Genomic DNA, 22,371 nt, shown 5'->3' with positions numbered 1-22,371 from the left:
TATTTAATTATTTACGGGAGCTGGGCCTGGCTGTCTCGTTTTCCAAAGCCGACGCTGCTCCCTGTCCGAGGTGGCAGGCGTCAGGCACGCCTGGGAGCTCAAAGAGAGTTCTGGGGCTAGTCGGGGCTGGGCCCCTGGGGCGCGCATCGGTTCAGGGGGCCTGTCCTTTGCTCCGGCTCCTGCGAGATGCCTGCCGTGGCCTGAGCGGGGGCGCGGGTTCTGGCCCTGGGAGAGCTCTGTGGGGATGGCTCCGGGGGCGTCACAAGCCATTTGGCAACGAGGCAGGCGGCGGAGGGAGACGCTGGGCTAGGCGGCGGAACGGGTGATCTGGTCTGAGCGCGCGGCCAGGCCCTGCCACGGAATTTTCTCCGGTCCCCTCCGTGGGCCTCCAGGGCATGGCCGGGTGCTTCACGGCTCCAAGTCTCCTTTCCCTGCCCAGAACAGTGCCAGGAAGTCGCATTGTGGGCGCGGTGTTTTGTTCGTTTCAATCGTATCAGTGTTCTGGGAAGGGGCGATTGTTGTTTGGCGGGAGCTATTGTAAACAGCGGCTGCGGCGCACGGCTGCCGCGCTGGGTAGCCTTGTACTGCTATTGTCCGCGCGGCCACGCCATGCAGAGGTGGCTTCGCTCCATGGGAATGCAAAGCCATCAGCCCCTCTTCTCCCCGGAGCACAGTGGCTTCACCTCGTCAGGGCTGCCCCCTGGGGCCAGCTGCTAACCGAGGCTCCCATGCTGAACATAGGAACAGCCAGACTGGGTCAGACCATCAGTCCATCCAGCCCCGTGTCCTATCTGCCAACAATGGCCAATGCCAGGTGCCCCAGAGGGAGGGAACAGAACAGGCAATCCTCACGTGGGTGATCCCTCCTCTGTCACCCAGTTACAGGCAAACAGAGGCCGGGACGCCATTCCTACCCATCCTGGCCAATAGCCATTGGTGGACCTAACCTCCATGCATCTATCTTGCTCTTTTTTGAAACCCGTTAAAGTCCTGGCCTTCACCACATCCTCTGGCAAGGAGTTCCACAGGTTGTGTGCTGAGTGAAGAAAAATTTCCTTCTGTTTGTTTCCAACCTTCTGCCTGTTAATTTCATTTGGTGACCCCTAGTTCTTATGTCATGGGAATAAGTAAATAACATTTTCTTAATCACTTTTTCCACACCAGTCATGATTTTATAGCCCTCTATCACACCCGCCTCCGTCTCCTCTTTTCTAAGATGAAAAGTCCAAGTCTTTCTAATATCTCTTCATACAGGACCCATTCCAAAGTCTTAAACATTTTTGTTGCCCTTTTCTGAACCTTTTCCAATGCCAATATATCTTTTTTGAGATGAGATGACCACATCTTTTTAAAGATGTGGGTGTCCCAGAGTTTTATATAGAGGCAATAAGATATTCTCTGTCTTATTCTCTGTCCCTTTTTTCATGACTCCTGACATTTTATTTGCTTTTTTGACTGCCACTGCACACTGAGGGTGTGTCTACACTGCAGAGTTTTTTTGGAAAAACAGACGTTTTTCGGAAATAACGTCACTTACATCCACACTGCAATCGCATTCTTTGGAAAAAAAAATGGAAAGAACAGAAGGGTTTTTCCAACATTGGTAAACCTCTTTCTACGGGGAAGAAGCCTTTTCCCGAAAGAGCTCATTTTGAAAAAGGCGTGTGTGGATGGGGAAGAGGGAGTTCTTTCGAAAGAAGAGAAAAGAGGAAAAAGCACAGGTACCCTGGTGGCTAGTCCGTCCATAGTAATCTCAGCTGAAATGCGAGATAGAATCCATCCAGTGTGGACGCTCTTTTCAAAAAGCAGATTGCTTTTTCGATGCATTTTTGCTGTGTGGACTCTCTCTTTCGGAAGAAGTTTTTTCAGAAGATCTCTTCCAGAAAAGCTTCTTCTGAAAGAAGCCTGCCGTCTAGACCTAGCTTGAGCGGATGTTTCCAGAGAGCTATCCACAGGGACTCCACAATCTCTCTCTCGAGTAGTCGTAGTTAAATTAGTCCCCATCATACTGTACGTAGAGTTGGGATTATTTTTCCAATGTGCATTACTTTACATTCCTCAGCTTGACATTTCATTTGCCATTTTGTTGCCCAGTTTGGTGAGATGTTTTTTGAAACTCTTCATAGTCTGCTTTGGTCTTAACTGTCTTGAGCAGTTTAGTATCTGTGACGGCGCGTTGGGGGTCCCCCGTCTCCTGCACCCCGAAATGGCACAAACAGACTGCACCAGCCGGTGGACTAGAGGAAGTTTATTGCCTCTCCAGGATACAGCACAGCACCGATGGAATCTGGTCACAGAGCTGGGCTAGGATGCCTCAGGCCCCCTTGAGATGGGGGAGACTGGGCCCCTAAACTCCAGCCCCTTCCCCTAGGCTGTCTCCTCCATGCTTCCAGCCAGCAACCAACTAACTCTCTTCCAGCCCTGCCCCCCAGCCAGGGCAGCATCCACCTTCCTTTGTTCCTCTCCATGGGGGGTGTCTGGCCATACTGGGTTGCATAGTGACTCATCCTGTTTTGCTGGGTTGTGGTACCCACGGCAGCCAGTGGGGGTTACCCCAGAGCCAGCAGCATAGAAACCAGCCAGGTACCCCCACTACGTCACAGTATCATCTGCAGATTTTGCCACCTCACCGTGTACCCCTTTCTCCAGATCATTAATAAAGAAATTGAATAGGCTTGGTCCCAGGACAGATCCTTGGCAGACCCCGCTAGTTACCTCTCTCCACTCTGAAAACTGACCGTTTCTTCCTACCCTTTGTTTCCTGTCTTTTAACCAGTTATCTGTGCATGAGAGGACCTTTCCTCTTATCCCAAGACAACTTACTTTACTCAAGAGCCTTTGGTGAGGGACCTTGTGAAAGGCTTTCTGGAAATCTAAATACACTGTATCCACTGGATCCCCCTTGTCCACATGTTTGTTGACCCCCTCAAAGAACTCTAGCCGATTAGTAAGGCAGGATTTCCCTTTGCAGAAACCATGTTGACTTTCTCCCAACAAATTATGTTCATCCATGTGTCTGGCAATTTCATTCTTTACTATAGTTTCAACTAATTTGCCCAGTACTGAAGTTAGACTTGCTGGTCTGTAATTGCCAGGATCACCTCTAGAGCCCTTTTTAAATATCGGCGTCACATTGGCTGTCTTCCAGTCATGAGGTATGGAAGCTGATTGAAAGGATCGGTTACAAACCACAGTTTCCCATCTGAGTTCTTTCAGAACGCTTGGGTGAATGCCAGCTGGTCTGGGGGACTTGTTACTGTTAAGCTGATCAATTTGTTCCAACACCTCCTCTAATGACACCTCAGTCTGGGACAGTTCCTCAGATTTGTCACCTACAAAGACTGGCTCAGGTTTGGGGATCTCCCCAATATCCTCAGCCATGGAGACTGAAGCAAAGAATTCCTTTAGCTTCACTGTAGCCCTGCACTTGGGGAAGGCAGGCCCTGGTGTGACGGCGCGCTGGGGGTTCCCCGTCTCCTGCACCCCGAAATGGCACAAACAGACTGCACCAGCCAGTGGAATTGAGGGTGGTTTATTGCTCCTCCAGCACAGCGCAGCACAGATGTAATCTGGTTACAGGAACTGGGCTAGGATGCCTCAGGCCCCCTTGAGATGGAGGAGACTGGGCCCCTAAACTCCAGCCCCTTCCCCTAGGCTCTCCTCCATGCCCTCCGACAGCCAGCAACCAACTCACTAACTTCCAGCCCTGCCCCCCAGCCAAGGCAGCATTCCACCTTCCTTTGTTCCTCTCCATGGGGGGTGTCTGGCCACTGGTTTGCATAGTGACTCATCCTGTTTGGCTGGGTCCTGGTACCCACGGCAGCCAGTGGGGGTTACCCCAGAGCCAGCAGCATAGAAACCAGCCAGGTACCCCCACTACGTCACACCTGGAAAGCAGGATCCACAGCTCTCCGGGTGTCCTCACACCCAAACCCTAGTGCCCGGAGATGGGGGTGGGTGGGGCGGGCAGCGATTCCAGCACAGGCCTCGATTCTCTCTGGAACCCCCTGCAGGTCGTTGAAGGCTGCTGTCCAATCCCCTTGCTCGTCTGCAGACTGAACAAGCCCAAATCCCTCAGCCTCTCCTCATACGTCCCTGTGCACCAGCCCCCGCATCATTTTGGTTGCCCTCCGCTGGACCCTCTCCAATGCGTCCACATCCTTCCTGTAGTGGGGGGCCCAGAACTGGACACAATACTCCAGATGTGGCCTCACCATTGCCGAATAAAGGGGAATAATCACGTCCGTCGATCTGCTCCTCCCAAGGAGCCGTTAGCCTTCTCGTGCGCTGGAGTGACGCTTTCACCAGGCTGGAGGTGCTGGCGTCTGTGGGCCAGAGACGTCTTCACCTGCTGCGCTGTGGGATGGTTTCATGGCGGCGCTGGGTGTGTGCGGCTCAGGAGAGACCGTTCCCGCCTGGGTGGAATGGGCCGTTCTCCTGGGCGGGGGGAGCAATCGAGAGAGGTGGCGGGGGTGGGGATCTGGCCGCCGCGGAGCAGTGAACAGGCGGCCTATGCGGCGTGGTAAGTAGGAAGGGAGGAATGTTGCTCCCCGTGGAAGCTGCAAGGGGGCGGAGAAGCAGGTGGGGCCGTTTCTGAGCCCAGCCCTGGTGTGCTGCACTGCACATAAAGGCTGCCGAGGAGACGGGGGGCAGGTTTCTATTCCCCCGGGGCAGGAGTCGTGTGTCGACAAAACTCTCTCTCCCCAGCCCACCCCTAGATTGGACCCCACTCCGCCTTTATCTTCGCAGCCTCCCCCCTCCCGATCTAGGGGGTGGGCTGGGGAGAGAGCGTGATGTCGACGCACAACTCCCTGTAGCCGCCGCGGCAGGGCCTGGCTCCGCACGGTGTGGCCGTGGGCGGCTGTTGGAAACACCCCCCGGGGCTGTAGTTGTGAAGGCCGGGGGGGAGGCTGGGCTACTGGCCTCTGGCCATCAGTTCCCACGCCACGTCCACCCGGCGGCGTGGGGCAGTCAGAATGAAGAGCGATGGAACGTCCCAGATATATCGTTTCATTTAAGGGCTAGTAATTCTGTCAGTCTGCCCCTGACAAACGAGGACCCGCCTGCCAATCTGCTGGGGAGAGCGATGCGCCCGTGTTCATCTTGTGTCATCAGACGGGGAATTACGGCCTGCCCTGGCCTTCGGCTGCACGACTAATAATGCCGCTCGGCAAAGGGAGATTTGGGGGCCGGCTGGTTTCTCGAGGGTCGGCGAGGGAGCCGGGGGGGAAGAGGTCAGCGCCGACACCCATAAATACAAACTCTAACTGAGCCGAGATGAGATGTGTCAAGATTCAGGGGAAGATTTGCAACGTCGGCGCGGCAGAAGAAAAATATGGGCCGGGAGGTGATATATATTTTGCCAGGTCGTGAGGCTCGGGCTAGTCCGTCCTTCCAGCTGTAATTTTCTCTCTCTCTCTGTATGGATAATGCACGTCTGGGCAGACGAGCAAAGTGACCTTTAGCTCGAGGCGAGAGGCCTGGAAGGTTAAACGAACGGCACTGGGGCTGCAGAGCCCCCACGCCTGGCCTGAAACCGGGGGGCAGACACCCCGAGAGCAGGGAGCTGCGGCTGCCTGAGGCAGGTTTCCGTTTGACTGGGATCACAGCAGTGTGCTCGGCTCCGGCCTGCGGGGCCCATGGGCTTGGGGACCGGGAAGAGGAGCAGAGGAGGGCAGGGAGGAGCCATGCGGCCACGCCCCGGCGGAGGAGCTAAGACGGGCGACCATCTCTGGGGGCTGCTTTTCCACTAGTGGCGGGTTCCTACAACATTAGGGCCAGTTCCAGACGGGCCCAGGGCTCTGCGCCCCTCTCCGGCCCCCTCGCTTTGGGCTGGGAGCTGAGCTGGCCTTTTGTGGAGGGCACGGAGATGCTGGGGGCCCCTAGTGACGTTGGGCTTTCTGGGGGCTCTGTCTAGGCCAGCCTGGGGTGGGGAACGGCTTGCGCGGGCAGGCCGGGTTCTGGCGTGCTCCTGGGGGCACTGCCCTGGGTCTGAATGGGGGGACAGGTCGACGGCTGGCGAGCGGCGCACGCGGGAGGAGCCGGGTCGCGGGCGCCCCGAGGAGAAGGGATGTTTCTTGGGCCGGATCCCACACCCACGCCAGGCAGCTCCTCTGGCTTCCGGCGCGCTCCTGGGGCGGGGGGGGGCTCTGTCCTTTGACGCAGCCAGACGGGCGTCGCTGGTGCCTTTCACCCCAAGCGCAGCTCCCTGGGGGCACGGAGGGAGCCAGGCTCCATGGTGGGGGGGATTCTGAGCCCCCCCGCTCTTCTCCGGAGGGGGCCTGTGGCATCGCCCTTTGCAGCCGGGGGAAAGGGGCCGTTATTGGGGGGGTCCCGGGTCTCAGTCATCGGGGAGTAACTGAGAACCCCACAGACGTCTCCTCCCCAGGGGCTGGGGCCGTGCTCAGCCTGGCTTCCTTTCCACGGGTTTCCTCCTTCTTTCTCACGGGCTATTTGCAGCTGCTTGCTGCCTGGGCTTTAACGCACACGGGTCAGCTCGACCCCGGCTCCTGACTGTCGGCCAAAGCGTTTCGGGCTCATCTCCCTCGGCCCGAGGGTGCTCTGGCCAGGGCGAGCGCCGAACCCACAGGAGCTCCCCGCCACGGCCGCGCTCTGGTCGCCAGCCGGGCCCTGCCCCGCCACCCGTCTCCGGGTGGGAGCAACTGGAAATAGCAAAGGGACAGACACGTCTCCTTTCCCAGGGGCTCTGCCTGCGGCGCCGGGTTAAACATCCCAGTCGCAAAAGGCAGGGCGGTGGGGTGCCCTTCTCCCTCGGGGAGAGCCCCCACTGTGAGGGGTGGGGGGATGGGGCCTTGGGAGCTGTGGGGACTGAGTGTGGTTTGTGCCCCTTTGAGGGCTTGGTCCCTGTGTGGCAGGGCTCACAGGCTTGTCAGCAGGCAGCTGTTGCACATGGCCCTGGTGGGAGGCTGGCCCCGAACGGGAGCGGGTCAGGCCTGTGGCCCTGGCGTGGGGCTGGCCCCGAACGGGAGCGGGTCAGGCCTGTGGCCCTGGCGTGGGGCTGGCCCCGAACGGGAGCGGGTCAGGCCTGTGGCCCTGGCATGGGGCCGGCCCCGAATGGGAGTGGGTCAGGCCTGTGGCCCTGGCGTGGGGCTGGCCCCAAACGGGAGGGGGCTGGGCCTGTGGCCCTGGCATGGGGCTGGCCCCGAATGGGAGGGGGCTGGGCCTGTGGCCCTCGCGTGGGGCTGGCCCCGAACGGGAGCGGGTCAGGCCTGTGGCCCTGGCATGGGGCTGGCCCCAAATGGGAGGGGGCTGGGCCTGTGGCCCTGGCGTGGGGCTGGCCCCAAATGGGAGGGGGCTGGGCCTGTGGCCCTGGCGTGGGGCTGGCCCCGAACGGGAGCGGGTCAGGCCTGTGGCCCTGGCGTGGGGCTGGCCCCGAACGGGAAAGGGTCAGGCCTGTGGCCCTGGCGTGGGGCTGGCCCCGAACGGGAGCGGGTCAGGCCTGTGGCCCTGGCGTGGGGCTGGCCCCGAACGGGAGCGGGTCAGGCCTGTGGCCGTGGTGTGGGTTAGCCCCGAATGGGAGCCGGCTGTGCTGGGCCCAGCTGGCCCTGTTCACTTTGCCTTGGCACGTCGCGGTTCTGCTCCGGGGCCCGTTCTGGCAGGTGATCCAAAAGGCCCGTTGGCTGCTCGCATGGGGACACGAGCGGCTCGGTGCCGGGGGCCTGTCGCTCGTGGTCTCTGACCCGTGGGGGCGGGAGGCCATTAACGCTTCCCCAGTGCAGAGCTGGGATTGTCAGTTCTCGGCCGCCCGGGAACCTGCGTTCGCACTTCTCAATTGGCAAGGTGACACTTCCCACTCGCACCCAATAATTGCTCCTTCTCGTTGTTACCTCAGGCTGCACCTTCCCTGCGGCCATCGCAAGAGCGTCGGGCTGAGTGGCCAAAGCCGCGAACCATCCCGGCCGGCCCGCCCAGCGTGAGCCTCGTAGGAACAGGGACCTTTCCGGTAGGCTCCCGAGGGAGCTAACGTTGAGATTCACGGCCAGTGTTAATGTCCCCACGTCTGAGCATGAACCCTGGTTTGACCCACAAGCGCCACCAGCCGCCCCAGGAACAAGCCCTGCCGGAGATGGCTGATTTCAAACCCGTTTTGGTCAAAACTAGCCTTGTCCCCAAAGGAAGCTGTGTAAAGACCATTGTCATTTTGTGGGTCCGGTGTTTTGATGACCTGGACCACTTGTTGTTTGGAAAGTTACAGACCCACACGGCTCCCCCATGGAGACTTCTAAACCAGGGGGCAGCCGAGTTCGTCTGTAACAGGAAAAACTTAAAAAACAACGAGCAGCTGGGTAGAACTTTAAAGACTAACAAGACAGGTCGATGGGATCATGAGCTTTCGTGGGCACAGCTCCCTTCTTCAGATGACTGGAGCAGTGGGCTGTGGCCACGAAAGCTCATGGGAAAAAAATGACATTCGAGCATGTTTTTCCAGGGTTTTTTCATGTTTTTTTCTCCCTTTCTTCCTTTCTGCTCTTTTGCTACTGGAAAGGAGGGGGAAAGGCAGAGAGAAAGGGCAAATAACAACTAAGTTTTGTATGCAATTTGCCAAACTCACCTCCCCCTGAAAAGCCCCATGTTTTGACCAGCTCTTCTAATACTCTTTGCCTTTCTATAGCAGCACCCTCAACAGCTCTTCAAATGCTTCCCCCGCACCAGTGAATTGGAACCCGCCAAAGCAGTTTTAGTCTTTCGCTGGTGCTGGGGCAGGGCCCCGCTGCCACGCCCTGGGCAGAGACGGCCAGCTAGCGCCTGGCTGTACGTGTGACTCCTCCGTTGGCGCTTTGCCTGCCCTGCCCCGGTCTGTGCGTGCGGGGGGTGGCTGCTACTGCAATGGGCTGGGGGCCGGCCCCTCGGAGACACTGGCCGGCAGCTTTGTGTACCACAGGCACGCTGAACTTTCCTGCTAGTGGCCCAGGGCCAAGCTGGCCTGTCTGGGGAGAAGGCCCCGGGCACGTTCACAAGGGGAATTGGCGCTTTCACACCAGCATATGGACCCAGAGCTGACAGCCCTGCAGGCAGAGCGGGTTTGGTGTGGGCAGGGCACGCGCCCAGGTGAGGGGCAGGGGGCAGGTCGTTTTCTAGGGACGGGTCTTTCCTGGGCCCCTCTGCTGAGGCTGCCGCCAAGGAGGCGAGTCCTGAGGCTGGGCTTTGTGCTGCTGACATTTGCCAGGAGGTTACGGGCTTAGTTCCGTCAGACGAGAATAGGAGGCACCTTCACCTCCTGCTGCCGGCTTCCATCACACCTGGCTCCGCCCCCTCTACCTGTGTACCTGGCTCCGCCCCTGTCTAGCTGTGTGACAGCGCTTGGTTCCGCCCCTCTAGCTGTGCAATCACACCTGGCCCCGCCCCCTGTGTGACTGCATCTGGCTCCGCCCTTCTCTACCTGTTGTAACTGCACCTGGCTCCTCCCCTCTGTAGCCGTGTGACCACTCCTGGCCCCACCCCCTCTGTGTGACTGCACTTGGCTCTGCCCTTGTCTAGCTGTGTGACAGTGCTAGGTTCCGCCCCTTTAGCTGAGCAGCCACACCTGGCCCCGCCCACTCTGTGACACCACACCCAGCTCCTCCCCTCTCTAGCTTTGTGACCACATCTGGCTCCGCCCCCCCACACTTGGCATGCTTACCAGAGTTAACCAGCGCCCGGCCAGGCTGGCGAGCTGATGAGTCGACTAATCATACAGCTTAACTAGTTAACATTTTGAAGAGGATTTTAACTCGAAATTAGCTATGGATACATCAATTGCGAAGCTTATTTCAAAACTGGGAGCGTCTACACAGCACTTACTTTGAAAAAGAGCACTCTTCCTCCGACTTCCCTTTCTCCTCCTACAATGATGGCCACAGGAATCGGAGTGAGGAGTCCTCCAGCCTGACAGTATTTGGAAATAACTCCCTGCTGTGTAGACACAGACTCCGTTATTTCGAAATAATGTTGCTTTGTAGATGTACCTTTAGGCACCGCATGGGCAGTTCTTGGAGATTTGTATCTGGGTGTAAAGGCAAACAATTAATTGTTGGACGTGTTTGTTAAAGTCCCTTCCGACACCTCGCAGAGCCGAGGACTTTTCAAAGCTTTTCAATTTCACGGTGTTCTCAGGAAGCTCGAAGATCTGCAGAGGGGGGCTGGTATTGTTCACGTTATAAGCTTTACAAGCATTGAACCCAGCCCTTAAGCAATGGCAAGCTACTGCATTAGGTGACCGCGTTGACTAGACCTTTACGTAATTTGTGCCTCTTAATAGCAGCACCAAGTCTCTGGTCGTTTGTTATGTGCTATGCGATGAAATAGCTCCTGCCCTGTCTCCCAGCCCTCGCTGTTCCAAAGACCATTTCTCACGGGGAAATGGGTTTGTGTGGAGCGTGCCGCTCAGGCCAAAAGAAAACCGTATTTAATCATATCGGCATTGCGTGGAGGCGGCAGGTGGGGGTGAGCGCGGGGCTTGGAATGTCCGTCCCTGGGGCTTGGGAGCAGGGTCGAAGCTGCTCCCAGGGGGCGAGGGCCTTGATTGAAAAGCGTCGCCGTTCAGTAGGCAAACGCCGGGCGAAGCTTGTAGAGGCGAGTGCGCGGATGCGGCGCGGAACCAGGGGCCGATTCTGTGGGTGTGTGTGTGGGGGGGGGGGAATCCCACCACGGCCAGTGGCACAGCTTGCAGGGAGAGGAGTCTGGGGGGGTTCTGCAAGGAGACGTGCCCAAGCCATGCCTCAACAACTGAGGCTCCCGGGGCTGGCGGTCCAAAGACAATGGGCGTGATGCAGCGCAAAGGGGGAAAGCCAAAGGAAGGAGCCTTTTCACCAGGGGACACAAGCTCCTGGCCTGTGGGCCACCTCTGAGCCCCTCCCCAATTTGGCCAGCATGGTAGTTTGAAAACGTTATTTAATCACCCAATGGGGTGGGGGGGAGGGGAGGCCACTTACCTGCACACGCGGGCGCAAAGGGACCCACGCTGGCCAGGGAGCCGCCCGCTAACACGCTTCTGCAGCCAGAGGGAGGGTCACTTTCAGATATCCCTGTGGGGGAGGGAGATCCCAGTGTGGGCACAGGGGGGCGCTTTGTGGGCTCCTGGCCTCTGGCTGCGCTCCTAGCCACGGGAGACACTGCCAGCTTGCATGGGCTGTATTGCTCCCCAAGCTCCCGAACCAGCCTTCCCCTCCCCACAGAGAATGGCGACTTGAAATCACGGGTAACAACACACGCGGGGAGCTTCTCATTTGGTATCTGGTCGTCGCGGCGCTTGGCTGAACTCAGGGCACGTTTTCGAGCTTTCCCACCACCCACGAGCCCTGGCGTCAAGGAAGGCAGACGGGTGGACCGTGGGCCCGAGCCCCAGCGAGGTTGGGGCGCCGGTTCTAGCTTCTTACTGCGGGGGCAGGGAGCCTCGCGGGCCGGATCCAGCTGGCAGGGGTGCTGCGGCTCCCTCCCTCCCTCCCCAGTGGGGCAATGGCTGCACTCACCTGGAGGCTTTCCCTGCCGCTCCCATTGGCCAGAATCACAGCCAATGGGAGCAGTGGGAGGCACTTAACTGCCCCACCCCCCTCGTGCCAAGTCTCCGCACTCCATCCCCCTCATACTTCTCCTTTCCACCAAGACCCCATATCCCAGGCCACTCCTGCCCCCTCCCCCCCACCCAGAGCCCCCTCCCCCCGCTCCTGCACCCTCTCCCCACCCAGAGCCCCCTCCCCCCCTCCTGCACCCTCCCCCCCCCCCCCTCCCTGCACCCTCCCCCCCACCCAGAGCCCCCTCCCCCTGCTCCTGCACCCTCTCCCTCACCCAGAGCCCCCTCCCCCCGCTCCTGCACCCTCCCCCCAACCCAGAGCCCCCTCCCCCCGCTCCTGCACCCTCCCTCTCACCCAGAGCCCCCTCCCCCTGCTCCTGCACCCTCCCCTCCCACCCAGAGCCCCCTCCCCCTGCTCCTGCACCCTCCCCCCCACCCAGAGCCCCCTCCCCCTGCTCCTGTACCCTCCCCCCCACCCAGAGCCCCCTCCCCCTGCTCCTGCACCCTCCCTCCTCACCCAGAGCCCCCTCCCCCTGCTCCTGTACCCTCCCCCCCACCCAGAGCCCCCTCCCCCTGCTCCTGCTTCCGGTCTCCCGAAATAGCCGTGCAATGTAGACGTACCAAGAATTAACCCCCCCCTCCATGAAATTTGCTTTTTATTCAGACTGTGGTTTATTTTCTCTGCCTGCCCAGCAATGTTTGAACTTCACATCCGGGGCGCGGGGGGGCGGTTAAATGCAAACTCATAACTGGTCCAGCGAGTTATTTATTTTTAAACTCCTGACAATACGTGGATTCATTTTTGCAATATTTTGAACCAAACGTGGAATGTTGGCCACAGCTGTTTCCATTCACCACGGAAAAGGGGAGGGGGCGAGTCCCGGCAGTGCCTCTGAGCCACTAGAAGGATCCTGCTCCGTCGCGTGTGGCGGGCTGGCTACATGCCAGTCTAGTGCCCGACACGCAGGGAAGGACCTACAGGTCGAACCTGCGAACGGGACTCTGCTCTCGGTACGTGGCCTCGGATGGTCCGGTGCTGTTCTGGGTGGGTCGGTTCTGCAAGCCGGACGCAGGGTGCGGGGCCCGTTGAGAGAGCAGGGAGATGGAACCGGCTCCCAATTAGCAAGGGGCCTAAATCACAAAATCCAGCTGCAAGGGGGGGACGGGGACGCTGCAGCTTTGGGACCAGATGCTCCGTTACACCCACTGACGCTGGCGACGCATCGGCCCCTCGGCGTTCGCTCTGCTCTGCTGAAGGAGTGAGGAGCCCCGAGACAGCCTCCTTGCGGCTCCCTAGGCCGTGTACAGGGCACACCGGTCCCAGAGGAGCCAGCGTCCGTGCTCCCTGGCCTGCGAGCCGCAGTGGGCAGTGGTGGGGGGGCGTGACGGGAGCCAGGAGAAGCGGCTCGTGAGGGTTGCAAGTCCTGGGGCTGGAAAGCCATGTGGCCTGACGGCGAGGGTGGCATTTCCTCTCTGAGCTCCGCGCCCCCCCGGGCCTGGCCTCCGTTCAGGGGCCCCCCGCCCGAAGCGGCCCGTCTCCGCCCCACGGTCCTGGCGAGGGAAGGGTGGACACTGTATTCTTTCTGTGCAAAAGTAGCCGAAGCGCCAGCCCGGGAGACACAAAGCCTTTGTGTGAAGCAACACGCTGCATTCTCTGGCTCCCGGCGGCCGGGGGCTGCGGCCAAGAGTCACTTTGTGAAAGCTTTGGGCCCGGGTGCGACGTTCTGGCCCTGCGGAGGGAAAGCCGGGCTGATAAGAGTGCGAATGAAACACGTTGACCAGGCGGGTGGAGTGAGGGGAGCAGAGCCTGGCGCGGGCTTTGTCCAGGGCCTGGCTCGTCCCCCTCCTGTGTGGGGTGGGTCTCTGCTACCTACCAGGACTTCAGTACCCGCGGTACCTGGTCTGAGGCGCGCCCAGGATTGCACGCTGGGTGTTGGCTGAGCCCTGACGCTGCGCGAGGTGCTGGGAGCCAGCCCTGCGAAGAGGCCCGCAAGGAGCAGACACATTTAGAGGAGACACCTCTGTCGCAGCGCCCTCTTACTGAGCCTGCCTAGCTTGGGGGGCTGATCAGCATTGCGATAAATGGTCATTTAGGCTAGCGGCCCTCTTTTGAGGGAGAGAAGGAAGTGCAGGATTATTGCATATTAAGTAGTATATGGATGGGGAAACTGAGGCACGCAGCGCTTCAGTGACTTGTCACCATCCACTTGTCCAGTGACACTACCGGGGCTGGCAGGAGAGCGCAGGGGCTTGGCTGGAGCCGCACAGCACTGTTTGCTGTTCACAGATGTAGCCTCCCTCTCGCTAAGTGCCTGTCCCCAAGCGAGTTGCAGCTTCCACAAACGTGTCTGCATCTTGGACCCGTCCCCGGGCGGGGTCAGGCGGCGGGGCTGGGAAACGTTCACTAGGTGCTGCTGGAAACGACCTTTTCAGCCGGGCTGGGGAAGTCCCATTCGTTCCCGGCCTGGGCGAGCCGAGGGCAGTGGGGGATTCTAAATTGGCTGTGTGGGATGGAATCCAAGGGGTTCTCGTGGGATTTAGGGGCCACACAGGCCTCCTCTGCAAAGGGACGGCTTTCCCCAGGAGAATGACCCCAGGCCTGGTCCAGTCTGTTCGGTGCGTGCCCGTGTAGTGCTAACAGACACGTCTATGGGGCATGCTGGGACAGCCCACGCGCACCGAAATGGCACAGGGGCTTTGCTCTCAACCAACTCCAGAGTGGGGGGGTGTTTCTGCCTCTCCATCCGCACCGGCAGGCTCCAGGTGGGGACCAACAGGCGGGTTTTTCCATTCATTGGCCCCGACTGCGTCCCATGGCCGCACTGCTCAGGAAGGCCACGGGGACCACGCTGGCTAAGGGCGGTTTCCCTCCACGGGCGCGCGCAGAAAAGAAAGGGCACGTCTCGCCCCCGCCCTGCGCTGACCCGGCAGAGCGTGGGGACGCTGGTCACGCTGGCGAGAGGAAATAATTGCTCGCCGGCAACTATTCCCAGCCAAAGTCTGACCTGCCAGCCCGCCGGGGTGCCACTCACCTGGGCAGAATGGAGCGAGGCGCCTCTGCCTTGTACTCCTTGCTGCCTGCCCTCCAGGGCAGCCCCGAACTCCTGGATCCTTTGGGGAAGAAATAACTCAGCCAACGGGACCAGCATCACCCAGTTTGAAATGGTCCGAATCCCAGCCTAGCCCCCTGCCTGCCGGACCGGCCTGCCAGTCGGGCTGATACTCACGCGCTCAGATAGCGGCAGTGCGCTTCTCCGCTCGCCTTGCTTGCAGGCCCTTCTCCCGGCTGGGAACTGGAAACCGTTTTCTGGTCCAGCGGGTTGTTTTCCATCTTGGGGCTCCGGCCCCGCCCCCAACGCACATACAGACCCAGCTGGCCAGTACTGGCTGCAGGGTGTGCCCCCTCACTCAACCCAAAGCCGTCTGGCACTCGCTGTGTGTGACTGGGGGGAGTCAGCAGACACGGGTGTGCATTTGAGGCTCTGGATGTGCGTGTGCGCAGGCCCTTTGGCTCCAGCGACGCTGTTTCATGCAATGCCGGGGAGGGGAAGGGGGGGTCTCTGTTAATAGTGTCCATTGTGCACCAGTCCAATCAGTGCAGTAGTGAAGGGAAATTGACCGATTGCTGTGCTCACTGGCAGGGAGGGAAGCCGTACGGGGAGCGCGTCTCTGGGGCCGAATGGGGGGCTCCTTTGGCATCATTGTGGGAGCCCGGTGAGCCGTGGGGCACCCCCCCGAACCAGGCCTGGATTCGTACTGGGGCGTTTGCAGCTGCCAGTGGGAATTCAGCTTCCAGGAGCACGTGAGATCACACGACTGCCACGGTGCATGAGTGGCCGGAGCCCGCGTGGCCAGGCGGGGCTGGAGAGATGAGCCCAGGGGCTGTAGCAGAAAGCAGGGGGGTCTGCCAGCTTCTTCTCGGTGGCACTGGACAGGGTGGGGCAGCTCCCTCGTTTCCAGAGCATCCAAAGCTGCAGCCGCCGACCCTCCTCTGTGCCGTACGCGGCCAGGTCACCGGCTTGCGAGCCGACCGGGGGCTTTAATGGCTGTTTGCACCTGTGTTTCAGGTGGGCGACCAGATGAAGCTGCTGCAGAACTGCTGGAGCGAGCTGCTGGTGTTTGACCACATCTACCGGCAGGTGCAGCACGGGAAGGAGCACAGCATGCTGCTTGTGACGGGCCAGGAGGTAATGCCCTCTCCTCCGGCGGGAACAGCCGGCCCGGGGGCCAGCAGGGCTTGTCTGGGCACTGCCAGGCTGGGGGCTGCATGCACGGGGGGTTGGGGCAGCCTAGCGAATAGGGAGCCGGCTGCACTAGTGCTGCAGAGGGATGGGGGGACGTGAAGAGGGAAACATACGAGGCAGAGGAGACTGGGGGTAGCAGCTGGGAGGTGTGCTGCTACCACTGCCTCTGACCCATTTTTGATTGCTGCCAGCATATTGATTGCTCAGTCGGGTCCTCAGACCCCTTCCCTTTTCTTCTGGGTGGCTACACCCTTCCTACACCCCCCTTATTTCGAAATAACAAGCGGAGCGTCCGCACCACCACGCCTGTTGTTTTGAAAGAAGAGGCTGGTGATGTCAGAATCTGTCCTCCTGCTTTCCTCGGGGAATGACGCTTATTTCGAAAGCGCGGTTGCGTGGACGCCCCAGAGTCATTCGAAGTCAGTCGAGGGAGCGCGTCCACATTAACACAGCCGGCCTCGGGCTTATTTCGAGGCTCCCCCATAGCGGGGACCTGCTGTTTTGATTTTGTTATTTCGGGAGTGATCGTTTTGAATGTAAAAACTTTAAAAACAACGACCAGTCCAGCAGCACCTCAGAGACTCACAAAACATGCCGATGGGATCACGCGCTGTCGTGGGCACATCCCACTTCTGCCCACGAAAGCTCATGGTCCATCGGCATGTTTTGTGAGTCTCCGAGGTGCTGCCGGACTGGTCGTTGTTTTTTACGTTTTTCCAGTTACCGACGAACTCGCTCCCTCTCTGAAGATTTTGAATCAAGTTCGTTTGAAATAGTTTCTCAGCGTAGACGTGCCCTCCTAGGCCGCGGGAAACTACCCAGAGCTGGGTGATGTGGGGCTGAGTCCGCTTTGCACCCGTGCTGCTGCCTCACTCAGGCCTGTTCATGTCGGGATTTGCAAAGATGCCGTGATTTCTGCCAGGGGAAACTTCCCTCTCACCATTGAGTCCCAGAGGGGCCCGAGGCAAAGCCACTGTTCTTTGCCATTGTTTTCACCCCCTTGAAATCCGAAACTCCACGGCCTCCTCGTGGGATTCCCCGTCCAAAAGCAACACGCATGAAAGGCACCACATGCCCGCTGGCCAGTCTGTCGCTGTTCCACGTTCCTTTGCCCGAGTCGTGGTTCCAGGCGCATCTCTCTGGGACCAGAGACATCAATATGGACAGGACCAGAGCCCTGCATTGTTCTGAGGTGCATTGTGGTCCAGGCACCGGCCCCGATCCAGGGAATGAACAAACACAGGGCACGAGTCAGGCCCTGCCCCAAAGATCTGGCCGAGGACAGACATGGTCTTTCATCCTCCTTTCACACAGGGGATCTGGCCACAGCCAGGCCCAGGGACTTGCCCCGGGACAGTCAGGGCGAGGCTGGGAGCTGACCCCAGGTTTCCTGATGCCCTCCCCTACAAGGCCAGCCTGCCTGAGCTGGTGTGTAAAACCCAAACCCACTCTGCCCATGCAGGAGGAGAGTTGTTCGTTGGCGGCTTCCCCGTAAGGAAGCCAAACATCCGCCTCGCCCAGTGCCGGGCCCTTCTCTCTCTCCATCTCTTCCTCAACAGACATTACTGTTCCCCTCCCAGCCATCCCACTAGCTAGGCGATGGTTCCCTGGAGCCTGCCCCTGAGGCCTCTAGTGGCATCAGACACAGCTGCGACCTGGCCGGGGCAGGGAGAACGTCTCTGGACGCCCCGCGGGCCCAGGCCAGTCGTCACGAACTGGTGGGGTCACTTTCTTTGCAGCTGGTGGCTTCTTTTGAAACTTCCTGGCCCCAATGCCGGGGACAGGGCTGGGGTCAGGCCCCAGGGATCCATATTCACTCCTCCAGAGATTGCTGCTACACCCCGGAGCCCGGAAACGTACCGAGTTTAGAAGCAGCTGCGGGGGCTCAGTTTGGGGTGAACTTGAGCCAGTTGAGGGGCACCATGTAAAGCGATGGAGCCATCGATTCTACCCCCCTCAAAATTACCCCCCCCCAACAGTCTAACCCCCCGGCCCATCAGTCCACCCCTCCCAGCGTGGTGTGAATCGGTGCACGGGGTCAGACTGGCAAAGAAATGGCTCCAGAGTCTCTCATCGGGAGCCTTTAGCAATGGGCAGTCTGGGCTGCTTGGCCTTGAACGTTGGGGCTTGTTTGAACGTCCGACTCCAGGCTGGGAGTCCATGTGCCGTAGTTTCGGACGATCTCGGCATTCCCAGCAACATGGAGCCCAACCTGGGGGCGGGGAGGGAATGGGTGACTTTTGTCTTACTTCTTTCCCTCTGGCGAAGGCCCTCCCGGCCCGCCTCCTGCGTGAACCGCGGCTGACCCAAGCAGATGCCTGGCGCTTTGTTTTTGCTGGGTTCCGGAATTGTTTTTGCACCAGGGGAGAAATAACGATCTGGAGATAGACCCACGCCACCCCCAAAGCGCAGGCGGTCGGCGTGTCCTGCCTTCCAGCAGGCAGCCAGGGGAAAATGCTCCGGTTTGGAGCAGCATGTTTCTCCAAAGAGAAATCAACAGCCACGTCTGTTTGTACAGAAGCCGGGGCTGAGAACAGAGCGGCTGGGTTGGAAGCGTAGGTTTTGTAGGGAACATGGGAACCAAGTCTCTCCAGAATCGGAGCCTGATTGTCCTGCTCTCCCCGGGGCGGCTCGTCTGCTGTGCAGTGAGGGACGCCTCTTGGAACACAAATTAAACCAAACGGCAATGCAGAGCCTGGCTATTTCCCCGGCTTTGCCGCCCTGTGGGCCCTGTTTATTCTCTAAGGTGAGCGCCATGCCGGGCACAGGGCGTGTGCCGCGTGGCTTGACAGGCTGTGGGGGAGAGGTGGAGAACCTCCGGCCCCCCGGCTTGCCAGGCCCCTCTCCCATCCAGACCCCAAGCTCGCTTCCTGGCAGCCCCCTCACACACAGAACTCCTGTCCTCTGGGGTGGGGGCCCACATCTACTAGCCTGGGCCCCTCTAGGCTCTGGGGTGCCGGCTTGGGTTTGGTTTTGCTTTGCACTTGTGTGTGGCCCCTGCCTGACTTCTGTGGCTCCGTGGCCCCGACCCAAAAAAGCTTCCCCAGCCCTGCGGTAGGGCTCCAGGGCCCCTGGGGTCTATCCTGGCGACCCAGGGGGGAGTTGCCTCCTGGTGCCGTGGTTCTGCTGCCTCTGTCCCCTAATATTTTCGCCGCGGGCCAGTTCTGGCTGCTGCTCCGGCCCGCCCGGGAATCAGGGACGTCCATCGCCTGCACCGGGGTGCAGGGCTGAGGTGTGGAGCGGGGGTGCGGAGAGCTACTGACCCAGACTGTGGCCCTGTATCTGTGATGGAAACCTCTTCCAACCCAGGGGTGCAGCAGCTGCCCCAGCATCCCTAGCACCAGCCCCCCGGCCTGGGCATTCCCTGTGGCTATTGTTTGGGGGAAACCCCGCCAGGGTGTAGCTTGTGCCCCTCCCTCCACTGTCCTTTCCCTGGGATAATCCAGCCCGAGAGACGGAACCGTCTAAATCCCGTGCCGCTGGTTGCGAGCGGTGGTGGGGGACACCGCGAGGCCGCCTGTCCTGTCACTCAGGCAGCGACGTAGGGGGTATTCTCCCGCTGTGGGTCGGGGCCATGCCTCGGCCTGGTGCTGGCCCCCCTGCGGCAGGGCGCATCTCCCCAAAGGAGGCTTTTCGAGTCCGCCCCCAGCCCCCGGCAGGGCTGGCTATTTGCCATCCCTCGGCGAGAAGCAGGGGGGTTTTCACCTGAGCAGGGCCTGGCTAGGAGACTCTGGGGGTCTCAGTCCCGCTCGCTGCCTCGCTGGGGGGGGGTCACCCCTCTCCTCAGGCCCCGCCGCTGAGCCCGGCTTCCTCCCTGTGCTTCCAGGTGGACATGGCGACAGTGGCAGCCCAAGCCGGCTCCATCCTGAACAACCTGGTCCTGAGGGCGCAGGAGCTGGTGCTGCACCTGCAGTCGCTCCAGGTGGACAGACAAGAGTTTGTGTGTCTGAAGTTCCTGATCCTCTTCAGCCTGGGTAAGTGCCCCAGAGGGGCCGAGTCTCCTCGGGGGCGCCGGGCGGCTGCGGGCCCTCCGCTGTGCTCGCTGGGATCGGTTAGTGTTATTTCCGCCTGCCCACGGCAGCCCTGGGAAGAGGGAGTGAAAGACAGTCCCCTGCCCCGGCGAGACCGGGGCGAATGGTTCTCCCCGTTTCCTGGGGGGAGCGAGGACAGGGAGACGGGGCCATTAACACGCCGGAGCTCGTGACTTCCCGTGTACGCTGGCTGCACCGCACGCTGCCCTGCGTGGGGGGAGGCCGGTCACCCTCCGGGGGACCCCTCCAGAGACCCGACAGACACACGGGTGCCTCCTTGTTAACACCCCTCCCCGCAGGCCTCTGCCGCCTCCGGCCGCGGCGAGAAGGGAGCCGGGCTGTAAATCGCGGGGCTGAGGTCCAGCTCTCTGTGGGGGGGCAGAGAGGCGCTGGGCGTGCTGGAACTGTGGGGTGCACCGCCCCCCCCCGTAGGCCTGCCCAGCGCGGGGAGGGCGCGTCCCAGGGCTGGGAGCCAGGCAGGCTCTCCGTGTTAGAAGTCCTGGGTGACGAGAAGCCGGCCCAACTCCTGGGGGGACAGGAGCGGTCAGCCCACGCCACTGCAGGCCCCCTGGCTCAGCCTGCCGGCTCACGCAAAGCGAGCGCGCTCCTCCCCGGAGCCAGAGGCCTAGGACCAAAAGGCTCCCTGGGCCTGCTCTCTCCTGCCACTGCAGCTCACTGCGGGCGCCAGGCCTCGCTCGGACTGTCCCCAGCCCTGCGGGGTGCCTGAGAAGCTGCCGGGCGCTGGCTGGGGGCAGGTCCCACCGCGCCCAATGGAGAGCCTCTCTGATGGGGGGCCCAACCCCGGCCAGAGCGCGGCCACCTGCCCTTCTCGGCAAGTGCGTGGGAGGGAGGGTGGTGATTACGATGTAGAGTCTAACGGGAGCGTCAGAGACAAACAGGCCGGAAACAAACCCGCCGAGCTGGCAACTGCTGAGGCACAAACCGCGAGTGAGGCACAAACCTTTGCAGAGCAGCTTGTGATTTTGGCAAGAACGAGCAGGGGGACAAACCACACGGCAGCGCCTCACTTTTGCCTCCAGAGTCTCTCTGGGGCTTCAGCCCCTTTGCCTGAGGGCCCGGGGCTGTTTGCAGCATCGTGGGTTCCCACTTTGCCTTTTTCCAGGGGCTAGTGCGGTAGCTGCGGCAGCTTGCGTGTGTGCGTGTGTGAGCGTGCGTGTGCGCACATGCAAGCCGGTGTGTGTGTGTGCATATTTGCATGCGTGTGCGTAAGCGTGTGTGCATGTGTGTGTGTGCATGCATGCATGTTCGTGTGTGTGTGCATGTGCAAGCGTGTGCGTGTGTGTGTTTGTGCGCATGCGTGTGTGTGTGTGTGTGTGAGCGGGAGCATCGGGACTGTCTCTGCCCAGCATCCCTCCTCATTATTCAGTCGTGTTGTAGTCGCCACTGGCGCGCAAGTGCCGTATCCGGCGGTACCAGTATGCCACCGGCGGATGCAGTGAAAGGCCGCAGGTGGCCATGGCGCAGAGGCCAAGGCCAGCGCCCGGCGACAGCCGGCTGGGTCTCAGCCTTGTGACAGGCAGCAGTCAGCATGCCCCAGCTGCAGCGCCATTGTAGGACTCAGCAGAGGGGAGTTGGAAGGGAGCGATTCGAAGGGGGAGCATGGGGGTGGCTTTGCAGATGAGCGTTATTCACAGCTCTCCCGCCCTGGAGGGGCTCTCCCCTGGTAAACACTTAGCCACACGAGTAACTTTGCTCCCTCGATTTCAGTGGGGCTTTTCCCAGCAGCAAAGAATATTCAGCAGCAGAAATGTCGTCAGTAGGGCTGCCAGGTGTCCGGTTTGGAACCGGACCGTCAAGTATTTGAGCTTCTGTTCGGGAAACAAATTGAGAAACTAGAGATGAGACAATGGAAGGGCCCGGTGTTTTCTAAGTGAGATGTGATGTAGATGGTGAGGTGATGTCGAGCGTGTCCGCTGTTTGTGTTGAACTCATCTGGCAACCCTAGTTCTCAGGCTTGGGTCCGTGTCCAGCCCAGCGGCGGGTGGGCCACACAGGGCCATACCACAGCTCCAGTGAGCTGCTTTGAATGTGGCACCTGGTACAAAGGTATCCCCCGGGGCAGCCCTTCAGAGGTGCGTGGGCGAAAAGGGGGAGCACGGGCCAATGTGCGCACAGTAGCGTCTCCCCATCATGGGAGGGGCTGAACACACACGTAACAGCTGAGCAGGCGAGGGGACCGGCTCGGCTCCTGGCACCCCGCCGCCTCCCTTGGCTTGCAGCTCAGCAGAGAATTTTTTCAAGCACAAATATTTTTATTTCCCTCAGAGCGTTTCCCAGAGCGGCCTTTTCTCCTCGCGGTGGGGACGGTGGGGGAGAGGAACCAAGTGGCCGGCCTGCAGGGGCTGGGGCAGGCTCCTTCCGCACCCGGAATCAAAAGGAGCCTGTTTTGGTAACGGGCCCGGTGCGCCGGGCCGTGGAACAAGCCGGCTGATAGGGCCTTCCCAAAACAGCCGTGTTGACAGAGCCCCGCGCGGGGCCGGCCCTGTCTGGCTGGGTTTGCGTCAGAGGAATGCAGGGCAGGGGAGCGCCGGGTTCTCATGAGAGCGCCCCCGCCTCGGAGTCTGCG

General features: G+C 60.4%; 1 protein-coding gene across 2 annotated transcripts in view; it reads left to right on the top strand.

Moving 5' to 3' along the window:
* Positions 1 to 22,371, top strand: part of NR5A1 (nuclear receptor subfamily 5 group A member 1) — a 55,788-nt gene that overhangs the window by 17,666 nt on the left and 15,751 nt on the right. For both annotated transcript variants that reach the window (XM_075905674.2, XM_089773002.1), the window contains 2 exons: positions 15,577 to 15,696; positions 19,580 to 19,727. In XM_075905674.2, coding sequence (XP_075761789.1) covers positions 15,577 to 15,696; positions 19,580 to 19,727 — 268 coding nt within the window. The remainder of the gene's footprint in view (positions 1 to 15,576; positions 15,697 to 19,579; positions 19,728 to 22,371) is intronic.

Source organism: Pelodiscus sinensis, chromosome 23 (genome assembly GCF_052426305.1).
Source record: "Pelodiscus sinensis isolate ZL-2025 chromosome 23, ASM5242630v1, whole genome shotgun sequence".
Classification (NCBI taxonomy): Eukaryota; Metazoa; Chordata; order Testudines; family Trionychidae; genus Pelodiscus; species Pelodiscus sinensis.
The sequence above is the reverse complement of the archived record's forward strand: the minus strand, read 5'-3'. Positions and strand labels throughout refer to the sequence as shown.